The sequence below is a fragment of the Suricata suricatta genome, chromosome 6 (genome assembly GCF_006229205.1).
Source record: "Suricata suricatta isolate VVHF042 chromosome 6, meerkat_22Aug2017_6uvM2_HiC, whole genome shotgun sequence".
Classification (NCBI taxonomy): domain Eukaryota; kingdom Metazoa; phylum Chordata; class Mammalia; order Carnivora; family Herpestidae; genus Suricata; species Suricata suricatta.
In genome coordinates this window covers 91,896,765-91,917,644 of record NC_043705.1, presented here as the reverse complement: position 1 = coordinate 91,917,644, position 20,880 = coordinate 91,896,765, and the positions used below count along the sequence as shown (strand labels likewise).

The window sequence follows — 20,880 nt, the reverse complement described above, 5'->3', positions numbered from 1 at the left end:
ACAGCAACAGCTTTATCGTGGAAGGTCTTCAGGGAAGGGAATTGTCCAGTCCAAATGTACCAGTGCTGGAGAGTGAAGAGTCACAAGAGAATGGGAGCCTAAGAAGGAAGGCAAGAACAGTAGCAGTTAGAAGGAAGTGTCACCAAAAATAAGCTTTGTCTGAGAATTTCAATGAGAAAAGACCCTGCTTAATACAGGCATAGAATGATAGGGAGGAATATATAGTTCTAGTTACAAAGGAGATGCTTTCCCTGTGTAGTCAGGCTATAAACACCAAGATCGGGGAAACAAAATATAACATAGCACCCCTACCCAGAATAACAATAACAACAATATCCCCATAAAATTAGGGGCAGTTCTTGGTACTGTTTTGAAAGCTCTTTTACCAAAGGCAGGTCCAGGTTTTATGAGACCTAAATCTTATATAATTTTGAATGAAACATAGTATTATTTAGGATGAGAAAAGAAACTAACAGAAATTGTGCATTTTGAAAAGCTGATAATTAGTGTAAGCATCACAAAATCCAGATGAATTACCTAAAATGTTTTATTAATTAACTATTACACTTCCATGATACTTGTTTTCCTACACTTTTTGGCTGCATAGTTTTTGATTGTCTTTTAATATGACAATGATTTTGTAATGTCATTATCTTTAAAAGAATAGAGCAGTACTCAGTCTTTCTTCTAGCATAGCTATAGTCAAACTTTGTTTTGATAAGTTAGTCAAATGTTTCATGTTTACAATTGATTACTAGTGATGTCATGAACATTGTCAGACTTGTAAATTTTGGGAAAATCTTTATCAAGCTTCTTTGATAGTATTTCTGTGCATTTCAGGTTTCCTTGTACAATGAATAATCTAAATAGTCTTTGAGTTGACACTCATTAACCAGCCTGTCATTGATGTCTTGGTAATAATGAAATATTCTGTGTAAGTCTTTAGGGTGCTAGTGTGTTAGCTTCTATAGAGCAGGCACATTTGGCATCTTTGTGCCTTGATGCATGAACAGTGTCTAGTCCACATCAGGGGCCCAGGATACACTGCTTGAGTTAAAGGAGACACATACCAGTGTCCTCCCTTTTGTTGGAATCTGTCCTTGGTTCCATGTCTCTCAAGTTGTGGAGGCCATAACATCAATGGATGAGCTAAGGCGCCACTCAGAGCAAGCTTCACCACACCCATTTGGTGACACTGGGGATTTTACTTTCAGTAATAATGCTAAGTGAGTCTGAACAATAAGGCAGGAGCTTTCCTGAAAGCCATTCCTATACCAGAATCATTAGCAGTAATCTAACTAGATAGTGAAAGGCCCACATATGAGCCACATAAGCATGTCCCCCTAAAACTAAATTGAATTTATCCTAGCTAACTTCTCTTTCATTAAAACTCAAACAAACAAACAAACAAAAAACTGTGGCCACTCCAATGCCACCCTATTCTGTGGCACAGAGGGATTTGGAAGGGAAGAAGGCAAGAGTCTCAAATTTGATGAGCAGAGCCATCTCAGTTCTTGAATCTGAGACACCACTTTGCCTTTGAAGGCTGTGCCTAAAGGGTTTGCATTATTGAGGCATGGACACAGAACCTTGTCCTGTCCTTTGTATGTAAGGCACCTGTGCTGATCTACATAGATTGACTCAATGCCATTGTTTTGAATTGTTGGCTACTAAGCACCCATGTTGCCAATGGCCTTGGACTGGAATAGAAGTGACCTCAGTTGATCTCCAGAGCTCATAGCCATATGATCATTTGGACTGTACCCTCAATTACTTGGCCCCCCACTCCTGCCCTTCTCCTTTCCCCAGCATAGATATTATATTAATCAACTTAAAGCAGATGTTCTTAGGAAAGAAGTAGGTCAGGTCTGCAGACCCAAATCCCATCCAGTCTTTTCACAAAATCTTGACTAAAAAACTGGAATTGATAGCGCAATAATTAAGAGCCAAATATGACTACCACTGGTGGCAGATAACATTTCACTTTCATTAAGCAATATAAAATAGACGCGAGAATTCCCGGCTGCCACCCTGACACACCAGGCTTTGCAGAATGAATCTTAAATTGCACTATGTCAGTCAGAGCTCAGGAGTTATCAGCATCATTTAATTAACTTTTTTTTTTTAATGAAAACTAACACATTGGAATAAAATATAAAAATGTAATCCCTGTGCAAACCCACCAGTAATCATGGCCCCTGGCAGAGGCCCAGGCTGCACCTAAGCAGGAATCAGGGCATTAAGCTCTCTTTGTCCCTCTCCTGAAGCCTCTTCCCTCAGCCAGAAGGGAAAGAGGGGTTACAGACTCCTTCCACTTTGGCCTAGAAGTCTCAGAAATGAGAAACAGTTTTCTTTACTTGAGGCCTTAGTATCTCTCCTCTTTGCCCTAATGGTATTAACTTCTAGCCTCTTCCCTGTTGAAATTAACATGAATTTTTGTTCTTAAAAAATACTTCAGATCCTCTGCCCCCCCCCGCCTCTCCCCTGCTCACACACTCTCTCTCAAAAATAAAAATACACATTAAAATAAAAAAGCAACACTTTTTATCACTTCTCCAAAAAAGAAATGGTAAATGGAGTCTTTGGCTCCAATTATGAGAAGATATTAATGCCTATGAATTTCATGTCTGGGTGTTATCTGTAGGAAAGAATGCATACAAGGGGCCCCACACATGCAAATTGAGTTAGGGAGAGGGATGGTATCATAGAACAGTGATAGGAAAGGGTTGATTCTCTCTGGGTTCAACAGAATGTTTGGCAAACTGCAGATGGATTTGGGAAGAGTCTGTCTTCAATGGTACTGATTCTACCCTGTAATGCACCAAAAACATAGATGGCACAAGTGGCAGCAGGTTCCCTCCCACACCCAGTGCAGACATTACAAATGAGTTCCAGCACTCTTTAGAGCTGATTGGCATTTGGCTTCAGAATCCTACTTCCATGCTATTGGCAGCCATCACTAATCAATCAGTATTGGCACTCAAGAGGAAACCTATTTGCCATCTTTCATTAGCCAGAAGACCTCCTACACCTGTTGCCACCTGTGTCATGTGACAGCCACATGCCTGGTCAGAGAATTCAAGCATTCTTCAGTAGATTTTTCAATGGCCAGGAAGAGTCCAAAATCAGGGGTGCTCCCCTAGTAATTGAGCCAGGAGCTGTCAGCTAGAAGGGAATAAAAAGAAGATGACTGCACTTTTTTGGGTCCCTTTATATAATAAATGAAAATGTTATGTTTGCTTTATCATCAATTCTTCAGCTAACTGTTTGTTCTTTTTCCTTCTGTTTTCTTTCTATAAAGAAATAAAGAGTTTAAACATAGGTAAGACGAAGAACTCTTTCCCGTATAATTTGATATGGTTCGTTTGCTTCCTTGTGTTTGCTTTTTGTTTTGTGCTTCTTGTGTAATGTTGTGTATTTTTATGTACCAAATATAGTAACTTTTTTATGTGCTAATTGTGTGTTGTGGATATGATAAGCTTTAGCAATTATGAAATGCAGTCAAAAAGCAACCAAATAAGCTGACAGTAATTAGAATTTCCGGGAGATGCAAGTGCAAGATAATGAACCCTCAGCGAACTTTTATCCTGACTGCTCAGTGCGGTCCATAATTGGGCTAAACAGTTGAGGCAAACTTCTGGCTTTTGTAAATGCTGGACTGGGTTCACAAAAGCTTTAATGAACTGGAAACGGGTCAAAAACTCATTTTCAACTCATTAATGATTTTTTCCCCTGGATATATGGTCATTTAAAAAAAACAAGTTAATTGCCAATCTGCTGGTCAGAACGAATCCAGCAGTCAGATGCACTGGGAATTTTCATGGAGTTAAATCACTTTTAGGTAGTATGAAGGGTGTCGACCAAGTACTTTTTGTCTAAGTAGCCTTTGTCATTCAACTGCTCCAGGTTATCATTGAAAACCATAATGGTGAAATTCACATATGGTGTGTACAACACACATATTTGTGCATATGGCTCTGGGGAGCTTCCCATTACAAAGATAGGAAAACTCCAGGTTACCCCGAGGTTGCACTGAAAAGTGACCTTCTTTTTATTTGGAAGAAGAGAAAAAAACAAAACAATGTATTTTAATACTCAAGGGAAGGTTTCTCCTCACTTTTTGAAATGAAACATGGAAGGGGCTTCTTCCTGATGTTAGGTGAGAATTAGACAAAGAATAGAGTCAAGTTGTATAGGATCATCAACTTCAGTAGAAAAGCCATGCATATGAGCCCTCTGCCTCCTCCTCTGGTACTCCCAAACTGGCTGCCTATAGGCACCCCAACTGGGCGAAGCAAAAATAAAGCAACAGTGCCCTCGAAGGACACCCCTGTTCAAACTCCCACACCTCATTTGACCTTCACCATAGCCACAGATGTGGAAGTATGGGTGTCCATCTACCTGAGATTCTCTGTAAGAATCTTGGTTGGAGTGAGTATGAAGCCATGGGGAAGAATAAGACCCCAGCAAGAACTGACCTCACACCCTCAATCATCTTCTCTTCTACCAGAGTTTTTGAACAGCCTCTTTGAATCAGGCTCCCAAGAAAGTCCAGAATTAATAATCTTGCTCACAGATAGGCACAGATGTGCAGTCCCCTGATTCTGCTCATGATGCTAGCCTGATACTATCCATTCAGTAACAAAGTACAGCATCTAATTAAAAAATAGCATGAAGTTTCCCTTTCTGCCCTAATTTGTTTTGTATATGTGGATATGCTCTAAAGACTTAATAGCCAGAGCGGTGAGGGGGGTGGGGGGGAGGAAGAAAGGAAGGGAGGAAGGAAGGAGGAAAAGAGGGAAGGAGGGAAGGAAAGGAAAGGAACCCTGGTAGCCTACTCTTTTAAACTAGTTATCTAGGCTGAAATTTTAGAAACACTTGACTTCTAGTTCAATTATGTGTCTTAATAGCAACCTCAGGAGAAACTGGAATTAAAGATGGTCTTTATTCACAAATTGTTCCTAAAAATACATTCCTAGTTCTTTTCTTCCTTAAATCGAGGAAGAACCCAAACGGGGGTGTTTAATTAGTAATTTACCAGCTAATGTCTATAGGACAAAGGCATCCAATACTATCATCACCCTCAGCTTTCCTTCACCTCTTCCATCCCCTTTCTTCCCATAATTCCAAACTACAATTGAGAAATAACTGAAAAACAAAAGTCCTGTGCTGATTTTTGGCATGTGGCATCAAAGCCTTATCTACCACCCCAGGGCAGAGAGGCATTCATTGTTTGTGTCCTAGAGGTGGTGATTTTAATAACTAGTATAGGAATAGCATGACCACTTATTCTGGTCTCAACCTCCAACAAGTGACAGACACTGCAAAGGAAAGAAACTTCAGGGTTTTGAGCGATGATCTGATTTCTTCATTATCCAAATAAGCAATCTAGGACCCAACACAGACAAAAGACTTATCTAAGGTCACCAGTTGGATCAGCATTGAGTTTAGAGTCTCCTGTGGCTTAGTTCTGTCCTGATTAGCAACATATAGTGCTGCTTGATGCATGGCAGAGAAAGAGGTTTAGGTGTCTGAGAAATAGTGCCTTCCTATTACATTTCTCACACACATGTCTAGCGTCACTTAGGGCCCTAGCAGATCTTCATCCACATCTGTGACCTCACCATTACCCAAAATATTTAAACTGTATTTCCTCCCTCAGTAATATAGATTCTGGATGTGATATCAGATGTCAAGACATCAATTTTTTAATGTCAACTTTATTCATATACACACTGAGAAATAGTAGAGAAGATTTGAGACTGAGGACTGGGGATGGATCTGGGAGCCTCCCATCACAAAGTCAGGAAAATTCCAGGTTGCCCTAGTATTAATGATCTAGTGCCCTGGAGGCATTAAGGAAGCTTGGATTAAAAGAAAACCTTGTCTCATGGAAGTGTTCCTCAATCCCACTTGAAAAACATATCAAACCCATGGTGGGAAATAAAGAAGACTGATACACACAAAACACTAATACAAAAGCAGGACCAAACTGGAGTCTTTGTACCAGCTAAATGAAGCAATGGTATTTTAGTATGATGGGAAACGATGAACTCTCTGAATAGTATGAAAAACTTAGGTCCAATTAAAAGAAGTAACTAAGAGCCATGATATGTTAGAACACTAAGTTGTTATGCTAAATTCTTTCCAGTTCAATAAAGTGGAAAGACACTAGAAATAGAGTCTTACTAGGATTTTTGTCATCTCTTTGATCCAGTAGACCAGCGGCATAGCCCCCTTCTCATTTCTCTTTGTGCTTCTTCTAAAGCAATAACCCAGCACACAAGTACTATTTGGCAGTAGACCCTGTCTCCGGCTCTCTCTACGTGTCTGACACCAACAGTCGGAGAATCTACCGAGTCAAGTCTCTGAGCGGAGCTAAAGACCTGGCTGGGAATTCAGAAGTGGTGGCAGGGACTGGAGAGCAGTGCTTGCCCTTTGATGAAGCCCGCTGTGGAGATGGAGGGAAGGCTGTGGATGCAACCCTGATGAGCCCTCGAGGTAAAGGTTACAAAGGAAGAAAAACCCTCTTCAGAATTAGCTTGCCACAAGGTTGACTTTCTTCTTAACTGAAAGTGAACTACGTTGAGGCAGTCCCAAATACAGCTTTCTCTATAATAATTAACTCTGATAAATTGCTTTGGCGTGTGAGTATGTTTAAAAAATTATTTGAAGTAAACTTCATCACCCATATATGCTACAAATGGAAAGCAGGGTAGATTGCTCCTGGAGACTTCTGACTCCTGCCAGTCACAGAGTCAGAGGGAAATATTAGCTCCATGAGCCAGAGTGCCACCTGTGTAGGCTGGAGACAGAGCAGAGCCCGGGGGGCGGGGGGGGGGGGGGGGGGGGGGGGGGGGGGGGGGGGGGGTGTAGGGGAGGCTGGAAGAGGAACTCCAACCACTCCCAAATGTTTTTGTTAGACAACAGCATACATAGTTTTAAGCACCATGCCTGACATTTTGTAAATGCCCAATAAATGGTAGCAATTAAGGATGAGTATAATTCCCAAGGGAATGGGATTGGGGGGGTTAGTGTTCTTAGAACCAATGTATCTCTGTTTGAAAAGGATCAAAGATGCTTAGGGATAAAGACATATTGATCCCTTGAAGCCCCAATTCTTATTAGGATTTTTAGCTACCACTAAAGCATTTGGCTATGTGGATTAGGGATGAGGGGCCTTGGGCATAGGCACTAGGGTGAAGGTGCCAAAGAAATAGAAGCCACTGTATGCATCCTACCAGAAGAATGCTAGAACAGGTGTTCCCCCAGGGCATACTGAATAGAGTCAAGGCTTAATTGGGAATGTTTCCTGGAGGATATATTTTGAATTGAAAGTTTGTGATTACAAGAATCATTGTTTCTAAACCTCATTGTAATTAGTTGTGAAGGTTATTCAAGTAATTTACTACCAATAATTTTTCAAGCAATGAACTTGGGAAATAACTTCTTTTCTTTCCTAAAAAGAGCAGAGGGGCACCTGGGTGGCTCAGTTGGTTAAGCCTCTGACTTCAGCTCAGGTCAGATCTCACATTCGTGGGTTCGAGCCCCGCATCAGGCTCTGGGCTGACAGCTGGCTCAGAGCCTGGAGCCTGCTTCTGGTTCTGCGTCTCCTTCTCTCTCTGCCCCTCCCCCTCTCATGCTCTGTCTCTGCCTGTATCAAAAATAAATAAAACATTAAAAAAAAAAAAAAAAAGAGCAGATGCCAAGTTATTTCCCCATTCATTCAGTTGCAGTCTTGGTTCATTTGCAGCCCAAAGTTCATTCTTCAATGGGTGGTAATACAGTGAGCACCCCAGGAATTAGGCAGATCTCAACAGAGTGCCTATGAGAAAGGGTTTTACCTTAAAAAGCTGAGAGCCACTGCTCTAGGTCTGCTAATCCATCCAGTATGTTCCCTGGTTCAAAAAGATCAAGAAGCAAATGCCCAACAGGGCATCCCTACCCTGACCCTCAAAACCCCTACTCCTTGTCAAGAGACACACCCTTGCTTGTTTGTCTTGATCAGGTATTGCAGTAGACAAGAATGGACTCATGTACTTTGTCGATGCCACCATGATCCGGAAGGTTGACCAGAACGGAATCATCTCCACCTTGCTGGGCTCCAATGACCTCACTGCTGTTCGGCCACTGAGCTGTGACTCCAGCATGGATGTTGCCCAGGTGGGAGTTTCTTATTTCTTATCACTATGCCGCACCTGGTTCTTGGCCTGAAGTTCTCACCTGCAGCCTGTTTGGGTTGAAAGTAGAAGGGGAGGAAGAGATACAGATACAGATTACAGGCTGGTTTGTAGAAGGCTTGAGATGAACTAGGCAGCAAGATGGAATGAGAAATGTCAGACAGGAGTGAGAGAGAGAGAGAGCAAGAGAGAAAGGAAAGGGGGAGGGTGGAATTCAGCTCAGAAAGTGGAGCTAGTGACACACTCCAGCCGTGGCAGATTATAGGGTAGGAGTTTACTGTGTAATTACCTCTCTTCTCCATCATTATTGCAGGTTTGAGGATGTACTATACAGTGTTATATGTCAATCAGAACTTCCCTGTTAATCTAAAATGATTGCATCCTCACTATATAAACCTTTACTTTGTGCAGTAGTAACTAGAGCAGAGCCCTCTACAACATTCCCCCAAGTGATATTCCTTTAGTATGAGTTCTTATGGGGGCAGAGATTAGAGGCTCACTCAATATACAGCAGGAGAAACTGGACTTTAGTATGTGGCTCCTCAAACAACCTGGAATATATGCTTGTCCTTCCTATAAGGGCCTTTCAACCCTCAGTCAACCTTATTAATTTCAGCTCAAATTCCACCGCAAACTGACAACTTGCCACAGAAATTTTTGTTTCAGTTTTGCAGAAGAGGTCCAGTTCATTTCTTCAAGCAAACACCCAAGTTGTAGATGGGTCAGAGCCATCTTCCAAACAGCATGGCTTTTTTTGTGTATTAGATCAAAGTGCTGCCTCTATATGAAGATAGCCTCCTTAAGCCCATGGCTGGATGAGCAGAGGATAGAATGGATTACATTAGCCCCTTGTGCAACAAATTACTTGTACAACTATATATGACTCTGACCCTGGTCCAATCATCTGGGGCTGAGAAGAACATTAAGGGTAGAGCTGGTGACCTACTCTAGCTATAGCAGATGATATAACAGGAGATGCTTGTTACATGGCCTCTTCTTCATCATGTACACTCGATATGGGCAGTGTACACTCGATATGGGCAAATGGTTTGATGATGGGCACTTCTTGTACAGTGTAGTTAAAAAAAGAAAGTCTTTTTTACCCCCAGCTTCATAAAACCAGTATAAGTGCCCTACAGTTAAATGTTGGGCATGTTAGAGGCTGCTCTTTAATTTGATGCCATGTCATTCACAGGTTCGCCTGGAGTGGCCAACAGACCTTGCTGTCAACCCCATGGACAACTCCCTGTATGTTCTCGAGAACAACGTCATCCTTCGAATCACTGAGAATCACCAAGTCAGCATCATTGCAGGACGCCCCATGCACTGCCAGGTTCCTGGAATTGACTACTCACTCAGCAAACTAGCCATTCACTCTGCTCTGGAGTCAGCCAGTGCCATCGCCATTTCTCACACAGGGGTCCTTTATATCACTGAGACAGATGAGAAGAAGATTAATCGTCTGCGCCAGGTAACAACAAATGGGGAGATCTGCCTCTTAGCTGGGGCAGCCTCCGACTGCGACTGCAAAAACGATGTCAATTGCAACTGTTACTCAGGAGATGATGCCTATGCGACGGACGCCATCTTGAATTCCCCATCATCCTTAGCTGTAGCTCCAGATGGTACCATCTACATTGCAGATCTTGGAAATATTCGAATTAGGGCAGTCAGCAAAAACAAGCCCGTTCTCAATGCTTTCAACCAGTATGAGGCTGCATCCCCCGGAGAACAGGAGTTGTATGTTTTCAACGCTGATGGGATCCACCAGTACACTGTGAGCCTGGTGACAGGGGAATACTTGTACAATTTCACGTATAGTGCTGACAGTGATGTCACCGAATTGATTGACAATAATGGAAATTCCCTGAAGATCCGTCGGGACAGTAGTGGCATGCCCCGCCACCTTCTCATGCCTGACAACCAGATCATCACTCTCACTGTGGGCACCAACGGAGGTCTCAAAGTTGTGTCCACACAGAATCTGGAGCTTGGCCTCATGACCTACGATGGGAACACTGGCCTCCTAGCCACCAAGAGTGATGAAACGGGATGGACAACTTTCTATGAGTAAGTACATTCATCAAGTATTTCTCAAAAGTACCCTACCCTGCCTGGCACCGGACTGACTGTCTATGTAGATTTTAGAGTTATTTAGTCACATTGTCTTCCTAACTTTAATGTCAACCTGTGTCCTCAAGATATTCATGTCCCCTCTCCCTGACTTCTAAGTGGTTTGCACTGTTGGGTCTCTGATATTGAACATCCTCCTTACAAGAGCTGGCAATTCCTATTGCCTGCTTGCCCTTCCAATTTCAAGATATTGGACATGCACAGCACCTGGGAGAGCAAGTGTTCATTAACTTTGCTGATTATTCATGTTTGCCATGGGTGCGGAAATTAGAATCTAAAAGGCAAGATCCTGGTGGGACTCCTGTAATTTGCCAGTAGGTCCAGCAACACACTTGATTGCACAGACAGGTAGATAAACTCTGAATTTCCTCTTTAGCAGAAGCAGATCAATACAGATAAAGTGCTAGGTATATTAAAAAGATGCGAGAGCTGGTCATATTTCCCCTAACAATTATCTCATACTTAATAGTCCCACCGTTTGTTTTGCCAAAAAGCTGTTTTCTGTCACTCTTGCAGGCAGCGCTTGGTCATACAGACTGCTACTGCGGGTATTAACCAGTGGGATGCTGGTTGGGGGAAATTGCTAAGGCGTGATTCCCCCTGTCTCCGCTGAGACTGGGGTGGAATTTACAAGTATCTGGCTCTCCTTGATAGTGAAGCTTACTTGTATTTGGAGTCCTTGCTTGCTTTCTGTCTAGGTGTTGCTGCTGGCTGAGAACTTAGTAAGTTGGGGAGGGGTTGTCGCAGAGGGATTGGGGTAGGAGAGAGAACAGAAGACCCTATTGTTGATCACTCCTAAATTCAGGAATGTTCACTTCCAACTGGGAGTCAAAGGAGTTTGGGAACATGCAAAGGAAGCTCTTGCCACCTGCTGGAAATTTACTGCATTGCAGAATTGCTTTCCCTTGCTCTCTTTTTTTCCTTTGGGCATAAGCTGTCTTTCTCAGATTTCTGAAGCATCCTAGCATCCTTCAGGGCACTGGGACTTGATCAAACTTTACCAGCCAGTGATGCTGTCCCTGAAGGCACCATCTGTGTGCCATCTTTCAACTCTCACACCAAGTTAGGTTAAAGCTATACCGTAACCCAAACATCTCATAGATTTTCACCTTCCTTTCTAGCAGTTCCACCTAAAGACCCAATGCATTTCAGAGATAATTTGTTGGCTGACACCACTGAGGGCAAAACAATGTCACTTTCATGAGGCCAGTCTGAATTAGGCTTCACTTAGAGACTATAATAAAGAAGTTCAGCCTTAGGTGCATCGTTAAGACATTAGCTCTACCTGGGACAGTATTTTCCAGGTATGGTCCCTAGCTTGATAAAAATATGGGAAGTATGCTTTTAAAATATGTTCACAAATTACATGGAAACTGCATGATTTTTTTTCTCTCTAGAAGAGCTGCTTTTTCGTAGTGTGAGTAAATCCTATTATCACAAAATCTCCATTATAGGGATTCAAATGCATTAGGTTTTCTTGTTCCTCCTAAAATCATGGTGAATTCCTTTTGTTTCATGGTACTTTTACCTATGGTCATCTGGAGAAGAGCAGCCTGTATCCCTGAAAGGCATAGGACCATACTTAAAATTAGAACCACTCCTACACACACACACACACACACACACACACACACTCTCTCTCTCTCTCTCTCTCTCTCTCTCTCTCTCTCTCTCTCTCTCTTTCTCGCTCTCTCGCTCCCCCTCTTATTTTAATCCTTACCACTTGTTACCATCTGACATACTCTGTATTTTAAATCCTGGTTTCTTTCTGCCCTATCCATCATGTACACATCATGGAGACAGGGATTCTCATCCATTTTGTTCCTAATCCTGCCCCCGGTGCCGTGTACAATGCCTGGCATATAGTAGGCACTCAGTAAATACTTGAATAAATAAGTCAGCTCCACACAGGCCAAGGCTATAGTGGTTCCCTTGAGTGGCCTTGAGAGCCCATTACAGGAATTCATAGCACCTTGCAACTATGTGTAGACTTATTTGCAAAAAGACCTGAATCTGAAGATACTCCACAAGCAATAAGCACAGTTGTAGGAAACATTTCTTCTCTGAAAATTAAAGAGAACATGTTTTTCTTCCTGTGAGCCCTGAGATCCTGGCCTTGGCCCCAATCCTCTGTTTCTCTGTGTAGAATCTCCCATTTCTAGCACTTCTCTCATAAGAACTGTTGTATGTGTCCAGGTACATTGGATTGAATCTTTGCCTGGATCTCAGACCGTGAATGCCTCATTCACTCCCTGCTTGGCTGTGGGAGTTGAGGATGTTGTCTGTTGCTGAGTACTCCGTTAGGCACCCCATATAAAAACCCTTAGATGTGTTTTATTTTCTTATTTTTAGTGAGGTAAAATTGACATACACTAGTTCCAGTGAGCAACATAATGATTTGATGTTTGTATATATTGTGAAATGATCACCACAGTAAGTCTAATTAACATCTATCACTGTAGAATTACCAAAAATGGTCTTGTGATGGAAACTTTTAAGATTTATTCTCTTAGCAACTTTCAAATATGCAGTACAGTGCTATTACCTATCACCATGCCATACATTACATCCTCATATTTTTTAATGTTTATTTTTGAGAGAGAAAGAGTGAGCACGAGCAGGGGAGGGGCTGAGAGAGAGGGAGACAGAGGATCTGTCAGCACAGAGCCCAGTGCAGGGCCTGAACTCATGAACCATGAGATCATGACCTGAGCTGAAGTCAGACGCTTCACCGACCGAGTCACCCAAGTGCCCCTGCATCCTCATAGTTACTTTATACCTAGGAATTTCTACCTTTTGATCCCTTTTACCTATCCCCCATTTCTGGTAACCACCACCATGTTCTCTGTGTCTATAAGCTCAGGGTTTTCTAAAGATTCCACATATAAGATCATGTGGTATTTGTCTCTTATTTCACTTAGCATAATACCCTCAGGGTCCATCCGTGTTGTCATAAATTGCAAGATTTCATTCTTTTTATGGCTGTGTATATGTGTGTGTGTATATATATATATATATATATATATATATATATACACTACATCTTCTTTATCTGTACATCCATTGATGGACACTTAGGTTGTTTCCATATCTAGACTATTGTAAAATTGCTGCAATGAACATAGGGTGCATATATCTTTTTGAGTTGTGCTTTAATTTTCTTGGATAGATACTAAAGTGGAATTGTTAGATTATAGTAGTTCTATTTATTTTTTGAGGAACCTCCATACTGTCTTCCATAGTGGCTGCACCAATCTACATTCCTACCACCAGTGCGCAAGGGCTCCTTTTTCTCCCTATCCTCACCATCGCTTACTTCTTTTTGATAACATTCTAATAGGTATGAGGTAATATCTCATTATGGTTTTGATTTGTATTTCCCATTGATAAGTGGTGCTGACCACCTTTTCACGTACTGGTTGGCCATCCCATGTGCTGTCTTTGGAAAAATGTCTATTCAGATCCTCTGTATATTTTTTAATCAGGTTGTGTGCCGTTTTGCTCTTGAGTTGTATGAGTTCTTTATATTTTTTGGATATAACCCTATACCAGATATATGATTTGCAAATATTTTTTCCTATTCTCTAGGTTGCCTTTTCATTTTGTTGGTTTCCTTTGCTGTTCAGCTTTTTAATTTGATGCAGTCCCAATTATTTTTGCTTTTGTTATTTTTGCTTTTGGTGTCAAATCAAAACATTGTCAAGACTGATATCAAGGAGCTTACCACTTATGTTTTCTTCTAGTTTTAGGTCTTCAAGTTTTTTATCCTTTTGAGTAAATTTTTGTGTATGGAGTAGGACCATGGTTAATTTTTATTATTTTGCATGTGGCTGTCCAGTTTTTCCAACACCATTTATTAAAGAAACTGTCCTTTCCCCATTGTATACTCTTAGCTCCTTTATGGTAAACTACTTGACCATATATGTGTGGGTTTATTTCTAGGCTAGTCTCCTCTATTGATCTGTGTATCTGTTTTTATGCTCATAATAACTGATTACTGTTTTGATTACTATAGCTTTGTAATACAGTTTGAAATCAGGGATCATGATGCTTCCAACTTTGTTTCTCTCTTTCAATATTGCTTTTGGGGTTCCATACAAACTTTAGGACTATTTGTTCTAATTCTATGAATAATTCCATTGAAATTTTGTTAGGGATTGCATTGAATTATATGGACACTGTATTCTGCCAGTCTGTGAAAAAAGGACTATCTTTCATCAGTGTTTTATAGCTTTTAGTGTGTAGAAACACAATGGTAGTCTTCAACTTTACTGAATTTATTGGTTCTAACAGTTTTTAGGTTAAGTCATTATGTAATATCACATCATCTGCAAATAATGACCATTTTACTTCTCTCTGATTTGGATGCATTTCTTTTTCTTGCTTAACTGTTCTGTCTTGTTCCTGATATTAGAGGAAAAGCTTTCAGTTTCCCGCCAGTGGGTACAATGTTAGCTGTGGATCTATCACATATTATGTTGAGGTATATTCCCTCTATACCCACTTTGTTGAAGGTTTTTATCATTAATGGGTGTTGGATTTTGTCAGATGCTTTTTATGCATCTGTTGAACTATCCTTGCATCCCTGGGATAAATCTGACTCTCAGTGTACTGTTGAATATTATTTTCTGTATTTGATTTAAATATGAATATGTTGGAGTGTTTTGCATCTATATCAATCTGAGATATTGGTCTGTCGTTTTCTTTTCATGTTGTGCCCTTTTCTTGTACCAAGGTAATGCTGGCCTCATAAAATGAGTTTGGAATAGTTCCCTCAAGAGTTTGAGAAGGATTTCTATCAATAAGACTTTGATAGTTTGGTAGCATTCACCAGCCTTTTGATTACCAATTGAAACTCCTTGGTAGTAATCTGTTATGATCCTTTGTGTTTCTGTGATGTTAGTTGTAACGTTTCTGATTTTTGAGCCCTCTTGTCTTTTAAGGTTGGTCAATTTTATCTTTAAAAAACCAACTCTTAGGCTCCTTGATCTTTCTCTTGTCTTTTTACTATTTTATGTAAATACATTTTGTTTCTAATCATAAAACCTAAAAGTCAGGCATATTAGTTAGCAATAATTCCTAAAAGATGGGAACATAGAAACACAGACAGCAAAACCATCTTTAATGTTGAGATGTCTATATTTTAAGACAATTTCTTCTATATATACTCATTTTACTACCAGGGGAATATATTTGTACTCTACTCAATTATATACACATTTTTTTTTATTCTAATAGGTAGAAATCACTGTCATCAATTTTTGTGGCTTCACAGGTATCTACAGATAATCATTTGACAAATTTGTCACTGTTACTAAATAACATCTTTGTACCCTGTCTGAGAGGCAGCATAATAGATAAGAAGACAAAAGGGAGTCCCTTTGACTTGGAGGGTCTGACTCCCATCCATGTTTATAATGGTCCAGTTAATGTAATACCTGTACCACCAGTTGTGCCCAGTGCCCCAGGCAACTGATGGGGACAGAGCCTCACTCAAAGCCCTCCCTTTTGTTCTCAGCTTTCAAACATCCCCAGAAGCAAAATTTCCTGTTTTCTTAACCATTTTTTGGAAACCATTTACTGTTTATATTTGCTTCCATAATTCTTAGCAACAAAGGCATATAGGCCATAATGGTTCTGTTCACCAACCCTCCCATCACTATATGCTGTACAGGCTCTAGTCTCCATCACTGAGAACTCATCAACTTTGTCCCCAGTCCACAGGGAGTCACACCTAAAGGTTAAGTAAATGAACTTCTTTTCTCTACCTTCCTCCCCTCTCTAGTAACAGATCATCTGGGAAATCTCAAAGATCTCTATGTTCAGACCTTACTACTAGTCTAACTAGGGCATATGGAAGGCCCAAGCTTTCTGATTACAATGCAACTTCCAGAGTGGGAAAATGTTCCCTCAAGAGGAATAGCAAGGCTTTTTGCTAAAATTTTGCAAAAGGGGCAAAAAAACCCCAAAAAACCCTCTACAGTTCAAGAAAAAAGTAAAGCTGACATACAGACAAAGGAGAAGGGCCCAATTTCAGGCAATCTTCTAGCAGCAGAACTTGTATACGGATCACTGGTATATGTAGACTTGGGTAAAGTCAAGTGATTCATTGGGAAAACTGTCTAAGAAGGCTGCTTGGGGAGCTTCGGTTGGGTTGGGGCTATAAAACCAAAGAAAGGGCTATAGGCAGCCAGACCTGCTATGCTTGAGCCAAGGCCTCAAGGTGACATTTGGCCTAGATTGACTGTCCAGAGGATTTTGAGGTGGCAAGTGAGATGAGGTTGTATGAGCATAGATGGTCTCCAATGCCAGGTCTTGCTGATTGTGACAAGGGGCCTCAATGTGATATACTACCTAGTCACTCTACCTTCCAACCTCTCTCTCTGACCCTGTGAGGTTCTCAGTGGTGGGAAAGCCTTCAGCTCGAGTGACTATGCTTCCAACCAGTGTGTCTGTCCTCCAGCTATGACCACGAGGGCCGTCTGACCAATGTGACACGACCCACAGGGGTGGTGACCAGTCTGCACCGGGAAATGGAGAAATCCATCACCATTGACATTGAGAACTCTAACCGTGATGATGATGTCACTGTCATTACCAATCTATCTTCAGTGGAGGCCTCCTACACAGTGGTACAAGGTAAGCCTCTTGCCCACTAAACTCACCCAGAGACCCCAGGCAAGCCTGGGAGAACTTTCAGAAATGTGGATCACCCATTATCTTGCTATTTTAGTCAAGTGTCCACAGAAAACAAATTCTACAAGAGGTCAGTCTAGTAGAAAATGACTTAATCAGATTCAGAAGAGTGTCATCTATACTAAATGAAATATCTAGAGATTTAGGAATGTCTACATACTTATCTGAAAATGTCATTTGTCATCCCCACTTGCTCTTACCTTTCCATCGTCAGCACTCCCCACCAACCCAACACACATAGGTAGCTTCTCAAAGGCTATTTATCCTCTTGGATTCACCTCTTCCTTTTTTGGCTCCATTCTGGTGCCACTTGTTTGTTGAGTTGATTGTCCTGGAATCAAAGCCTTTAGCAATCTCTTGCCAAGACTGGGATCTCAAAGGTTTCTGGTCACCTCATAGTTACTATTGCTGTTTGACATGACACAAAGTCCAGGACAAGCACAAGAGCTGGCAAGAAAAGGAATCATGCAGATTAATTTTTCTTTTAATTAAGATATAATGTCAGTGGGCTAGCCCATTGTCAGAGGATAAAAGTGTCCTCTCAGTAGATAAATGGTGACATTTCTGCACTATTATCCCACGACAGAGCCTGTTTCAATGACTCTATTTCTGCTCTGCCAAATGATTAATGATGTAGATTCTGTCTTTCTGCATGATGGCTGCAGTTGCAGGAGTGACAGATACACATTTGCTCACAATCCCAAAAGCCAGCATCTCTGAGGCCAGCCCAGCTGGGCTCCTTTGCCCAAATAATCAGGAAGCAACATATCTATAAAAGAAGTTTCGGACTCACATTTCCTTCCTGGAACTTTTCGATAAGGAAAAGGTCAGAAGTCTGATTGACTAGTGTAGATTCCCTTTAGGGAGATAAATGCATGTTATCAGCACCCAATACCCTGGCCTACCTTATGCTGTTTGAATCTCTTCAGAGTTCTCTTAAGTAAAGGTGGCATCATAGTGGAGTCAGCAGCAGAAGCATGAGGGGCAGGAAGGTTGCTTTTTTTCCTCTGATCTGATCTGTAGCTAGACCATCAACTTCAGGTTAGATGGTAGGCAAAAGGAGAAAAAAAATTAAGTCATTTAAGCTAAAATATATATGTTAAAGATTTGGGATTTGATTGACACAAATTGTGTAGGCAATAGACACCTTTAAAGGTCCTATTAATAGTATTCAGTGAGTAAAAGAAAAATATCACAGCATAATTATTTCTGGAGTGCCACATATTAACAGTGTTTTTCTTTCCATGGATCAGTAGCATCTCTGCTACTCACCTTAACATTGTATGTGTGCTAATTGAAGGCAGCCTTAGACTGACAGCTGCAAAGTACCATGGAAACCTATAAAAACAGGGGTTCTGTTCTCTTATGACTAATAGAGTGGATAATTTCTTTCCATATCCCCACCCCCACTTACATTTCTCCAGATCAAGTGCGGAACAGCTACCAGCTCTGTAATAACGGCACTCTGAGGGTGATGTATGCCAATGGAATGGGTGTCAGCTTCCACAGCGAGCCCCATGTCCTAGCAGGCACCATCACCCCCACCATTGGGCGCTGCAACATCTCCCTGCCCATGGAAAATGGCTTAAATTCTATTGAGTGGCGCCTAAGAAAGGAACAGATTAAAGGCAAAGTCACCATCTTTGGCAGGAAGCTCCGGGTAAGTGATTCCAACTTGTACAAAGTGGTAGAGGATACACACCCTTTCCTCAGGTCCCAAGCCTCCATTACTTCTTTCTTTCCTGGAAAAGAGAAATATTCCCTCAGAAGATAGAAGCCCTGTCCCTTTGGGAAAATATTTCCATTGACTAAGACAGAACAAGGTGGGTATTTGTGCTCGAGCGAGAGATAGCTTTGGTCTTCCTGTCACACTTGCCATCTTCTCCCTCAACTTTCACTCGTTAGCCAATTTGACAAACAACTTAGTGCCAGTGCCTACTATGTGCTGAGTAATTTGATAAATACTGGAAGAACAAAAATTTTATAACATACTCTTTACATTCAGGAGTTAACAGTCAGGTAGAATATATAGATGCAGGATAATCCAATGGGATAAGTGAGAGGAACATCCAGGGCCTGATGGAATCACAGTGCCCACCTTAAGGGGATCAGGAAAGGCTCCCCAAGAGGAAATAACAAGCAAGCCACAGTAAAAAGTTTTAACAAACAGTAGCTTCCCCAGACTAGGCAACTGACCCAAAAGTTAAGCAAAACTGATGCAAGCAGTTATGTTAAATGCTTCACTTATGTTCAACAACCTCACGGGGATGGTTATCCCTGTTTTTCAGATAAAGAAATACAGGCTCTGGGAGCTACATAACCCATCCAGAGGCACCATGGCTAGAAAATGGCAAAGCCAGGACTCAGTCCAGTTCCATCTTTGTGTCTGGCTCAGTGGACAGTATTCTTAACCACCAGGCCCCATAGCTTCCTGTTTAAGTTCATAGTCATCCAGATAATCTGGGTCCTGCCCTAGTCACTCATCTGGCACTAGGAGAGAGATTGATTTTTAACATCATGCTAACCTCTTTCCTTATGGGGATGAGGGGAGGGACATTATGGATCCCAGTCTTCATCACATTCACAGATTTACTGAACACAGGTCAGGCACTGGAGATCTATATGGCACACCAAGCCTACCAAGCCTACCCTCCTGCAGGTTACAGCCAGGGATAGGGGAAACGGACAAGAAAGGCAGATAGTAAATACATTAATGAATAACTAAAATAATTGTAGATTAAGATAAGTACTAGGAAGACAATAAACAATGGGAAAGAGTAGAAGTGTCACCATCAACGTAACTTGAGTAGTAACTTTTGCCTGTTACTGGATTGACAGCCGTCCGGCCCGGGTTACCTCCCTGCAGAGCCAGGCCACTGCATATTAAGATTCTGCCTTTGTCTAGCTGGAGTTTCGTTCTTCACATTAGGTTATCAGCAGTCTCCCATGTTTTCTTTCCAATGCTGGTATCTGCAAAGTTGCAAACGGCAGTATCTTCCCAAAGACAAAAAATGAAATGAGATTAGTAGCTAAATCCTTAATGACTGGATTTCAGGGCTGTGTAATTGATTTTTGATAGGCTGTTCTGTAGAAGTTGATTATAAGTAGTAATCGTGCCTTTTCTCTGATAAATCAGTTATGCTTTTTGACTAAGTTTTCCAAATAAAGATAAATGGGGCCCTAAAATAAAATGGCTATAATCCCAACTCTGAATATTAAAAATCTTAATAATGGTACTTGTGGTAATTAGCAGAAGTTAGGCACGCAAGTCTTATAACTGAATTTCTGCCAGGGTTAGATTTGCTGGCATCATGTTTATGCAAATCAAAACACAGCTTTATCTATCAACACCTCAACATTTAATTGTCTGGTGTTAGTTCCTGTAACAATAATCACATATCCATTTAGCTCTCTTAAATGAAAATCACTATGAGATTATAACAGGTTGAGTGGACTGAAAATGTAATTTGAAAATGAGGGAGAAAGCCTGGAATTTATTTGCATCTCATTTATTTTAATTCAATTCATAAATTGTTTAGTGAATGAAATAAAAGCAACTCCTGGAAATTGCAGGGGAGCAATTGCAAGAAGTGTAAAGTAAAGGTGGGGGCGTGATGTGGATCAAGAGAACCAGGGCGTGTCATTTTTGTCAGATTTTTTGTGAGCCCAGGCCAGAAAGTTTGCAGCCCCTAAACCACAGGTACCTGTTGGCCCCCACATGGCAGGCAGGATCTTCTCTCCTTTGCTCCAGGCCTGACATTTCTTTTCACTCTGTGTTGACTTCCATTGTCAAATGGGGCCCTGAAATTTTTGATTCATTCCAAAGATTACCAGAATGGACTTTTAGGAGAACATCACATTTTATAATTGT

General features: G+C 41.2%; 1 protein-coding gene across 1 annotated transcript in view; it reads left to right on the top strand.

Moving 5' to 3' along the window:
• TENM2 (teneurin transmembrane protein 2) overlaps positions 1-20,880 on the top strand; it is a 1,222,720-nt gene that overhangs the window by 1,160,604 nt on the left and 41,236 nt on the right. Inside the window, exons 24-29 of the mRNA XM_029942895.1 lie at positions 3,302-3,322; positions 6,269-6,501; positions 8,009-8,163; positions 9,376-10,250; positions 16,777-16,952; positions 18,434-18,669. Coding sequence (XP_029798755.1) covers positions 3,302-3,322; positions 6,269-6,501; positions 8,009-8,163; positions 9,376-10,250; positions 16,777-16,952; positions 18,434-18,669 — 1,696 coding nt within the window. The remainder of the gene's footprint in view (positions 1-3,301; positions 3,323-6,268; positions 6,502-8,008; positions 8,164-9,375; positions 10,251-16,776; positions 16,953-18,433; positions 18,670-20,880) is intronic.